We start from the raw sequence: 3,033 nt of genomic DNA on the forward strand, positions 1-3,033 counted from the left end.
CTTATTCTACTTGTTCTTATTCTGTCGTTTTAATGAAAATTTTTTTAAAAGCTTATAAAATATAATTTTTTTAAGAATTTGACAAAAGATGACATACTTTTAATAAAGTTAGAGGAGTCAAATATCACCTGGTAATGGGAAGGCTACTTTTTGATAACATTTTGGATTATTGATTAGAAGGTGCTCCTAAAATTTTGAACGTGCTCCTAAATTTTTTAAGTTAGGAGCACAAGTGCTCCTAAAAAGAAAAGTAAGCGTCAAGCCCTGACTAAGATATTAAATGACTATTAAAGGAGTTTGCAAATGTGATATTGATTTAATACAAACAGTTCAATAAACAATAAGTTAATATTAAATGACTACAAAACTATTGCCTGATTTTGCTCTATTTCATCAACTAAAATAGTTTCGAACAAAGTCACAGAATCTGAGCCGTTCATAAAGAGTCATTTGCTTCGTTCCCGAATGAATCAGCTGTTTGAACGAATCAACTGAATGAATGATTCAGTGGTAAAATCAGTGACTTGCCGCCACCTACTGGCAGTTTTAGTTTAATTTTTAAAGCATAATTCAGTTATTCAAATCATGTAATATTTCTATACTCAATTGTATATTTAAATGCCTCACTAAATGTCTGTAAATATACCTACATGCCACTTTTGTCGTCTTCTGTAGTGCAAATGAACTTCGTTAATACTGATTTTATTTGATCTGCAACTTATTCTTCTTACTCTAGTGTTTTAATTTGAAAATTTGAAAAAAGCTAATAATATAAATTTTTAAAAAGATGACATACTTTCAATGAAGCCATTACAAAGTTAAACAAATCCCTGTAAATCACTTTGAGCAGTCAAGTATCAGCTCGTAATGGGAAGGCTAATTTTTGTTATCGATCAGAAGGTGCTCCTGAATTTTTTGACTGCGCTGCTAACAATAAAAGTGTTCGTGACGTCACTGGTCTGCAGTGCAGCAAACACGCCCTGATTTATCATCATCACCGATTCAATCAGCCTTACGGTCTCTGACGTTAACAACATACTGGTGAGGTTTAATTTGGACATTTGACGGTATAGCGACTCAAACAGGGCGGGGCTACACAAACCCTGCGACGATTCTATGCAATAAAATATAACGACATCGATGTCAGTCAGCGCAAAACCACACCCAAACACTGCGTGCATGTCATCCTGAGCTTAATCACACATGTAGCTGCACGCGACACGCGATAAAAGGCATCTTTTCAATGTTAATCTGAGGTTTTGTGCTTATTAGCCGCGACGGCGACACGCGAAACTTCTATTTTAGAAACAACATACAAACTACATGACAGTGATAATCTCAAGTACAGATTATATAACGTTACTTTATTCAAAGCTAAATGTGTGTCTAATGGGAGTTTAGATATCATTTTGCGTGTTAGCCGTACTGAAAGCAACAACATGGTTTACCTCAGATCTTGAAAATAAATTAAAGCAAAGATATACGTTAAAACTGTGAACTCAATGCGAACCAACAAGTGTATTCCATAACAAAGATGGTATCAGTCACTCAGGATGTACATTTAATAATGTTAAAAAGGTTTAATATTTATGAATTAGATCATAAACGTATCCATTTCGTTGAGGCTCCGCCCACACACGCTTCTGATTGGCTGTGATATTTGATTGGTTCTGTCGCGTCGCTGTGTCGCGTCGCGTTTGTCGTTAGGACACGGTGTTTTAATGTGCGTTTAACGGACGGTGTTGTCACCTTTCAGCGCGCTCCGCTCCACCAGGAGTAATAAAGTAACTGAAATAGTTATTACATTTTGAATAGGGTAACTTGTAATCTGTAACCTGTTACATTTCCAAAGCAACCTTCCCAACACTGCTTGTACCTTCTTCACTAAAGCTGAACAATAACTCACATTAACTCTAAACTAAACTCTATCTGAACTGTTTCGAAGCTGAGCGACTGCTATCACGTGACTGCTCTGATTTCATTGACATCTGATCAAAGCAGTAGAAACATGCTCTGAAGACGAGTAACTTTTCCAGTCAGGTTTACGGTGATAAACAGGAAAATCACAGAATCAGTGATGGAAACCGTAAAGCCGCTCTGAAGAAGACAATCATCATCCAGCTCAAGTTTAGTTATCTTCTGATGCGGTCAGTCAGTGTGCTCATCGATAAATCACTGAAAGTTAAGACCCAAAGTAAGCAAGCCAAAAATATGAAAATAAAAGCTCTGATATCATGCACTCAGAATCAGAAACCAAAACCAGATGAAATATCGTCCGTGATCAAATGCCCTGTTGAACTGCATCCATAAATGTTTACGCTTTGAATGTAGTATAAGTTTTGGATTGTGTATTAGCCACTGTAAATGTTATATATGGCTCAGAGCAGGCAGAAGCGTGAATGTGTTTGTAGTCTCGTTCAGTGAATCATACATCAGATCAGATCCTGTCTGTTTAATAATGACTCTATTGTCTTCTCTAGAGCTGCTTTGAATCTTTGGAGCAGGATTTGAATATTTGATGAACTTTGCAACATTGACTGATATTTTCCTGTTTATCACCATGAACAATCTGTATTGTATAAAGCGCTATAGAAATAAAGGTGACTTGAGAATCATGGCGATTTGTGAACTAATTTAAGACTAAAGGTGGGATGTTTCTTTAATGCGGCAAAACATAATGAAGCTTGTAGTTTTTATGCACTTCTGTGTGATTCTGAGCCTGTGGATGAGAAGCGGTTCACGTCTGTCCTTCCGGTCTTCTAGCCAATCAGAAGAGCTCAGTTGTAAAATGTTTAGTAGTTTTTGTTGCACAGTTATATTTCACAGCATAAACGTGAGGGTTTGCTGTGTTCAGTGTACGAGTGACTCAGACTCTCAGTGCTGTTGTTCAGTGTCTCTCTGTTTGTTTTCTCAGGCTTCAGCAGCAGTTTGTGTGCCGCGCTGCTGCTGTAGATCTCTCTCTCTCACACACACGCACGCACGCACGCACACACACACACACACACACACATGCTCGCACACACACTCACTCAC

General features: G+C 37.5%; 1 protein-coding gene across 1 annotated transcript in view; it reads right to left on the reverse strand.

Annotated features, from left to right (window-relative positions):
- LOC107732031 (cytoplasmic dynein 1 heavy chain 1-like) overlaps positions 1-2,616 on the reverse strand; it is a 66,146-nt gene extending 63,530 nt beyond the window's left edge. Inside the window, 3 exon segments of the mRNA XM_016543260.1 lie at positions 1,750-1,788; positions 1,877-1,884; positions 2,606-2,616. Coding sequence (XP_016398746.1) covers positions 1,750-1,788; positions 1,877-1,884; positions 2,606-2,616 — 58 coding nt within the window.
- Positions 2,617-3,033: the final 417 nt, after the last annotated feature.

The sequence above is a fragment of the Sinocyclocheilus rhinocerous genome, unplaced genomic scaffold (genome assembly GCF_001515625.1).
Source record: "Sinocyclocheilus rhinocerous isolate Xijiao unplaced genomic scaffold, SAMN03320098_v1.1 scaffold1360, whole genome shotgun sequence".
Taxonomy (NCBI): Eukaryota; Metazoa; Chordata; class Actinopteri; order Cypriniformes; family Cyprinidae; genus Sinocyclocheilus; species Sinocyclocheilus rhinocerous.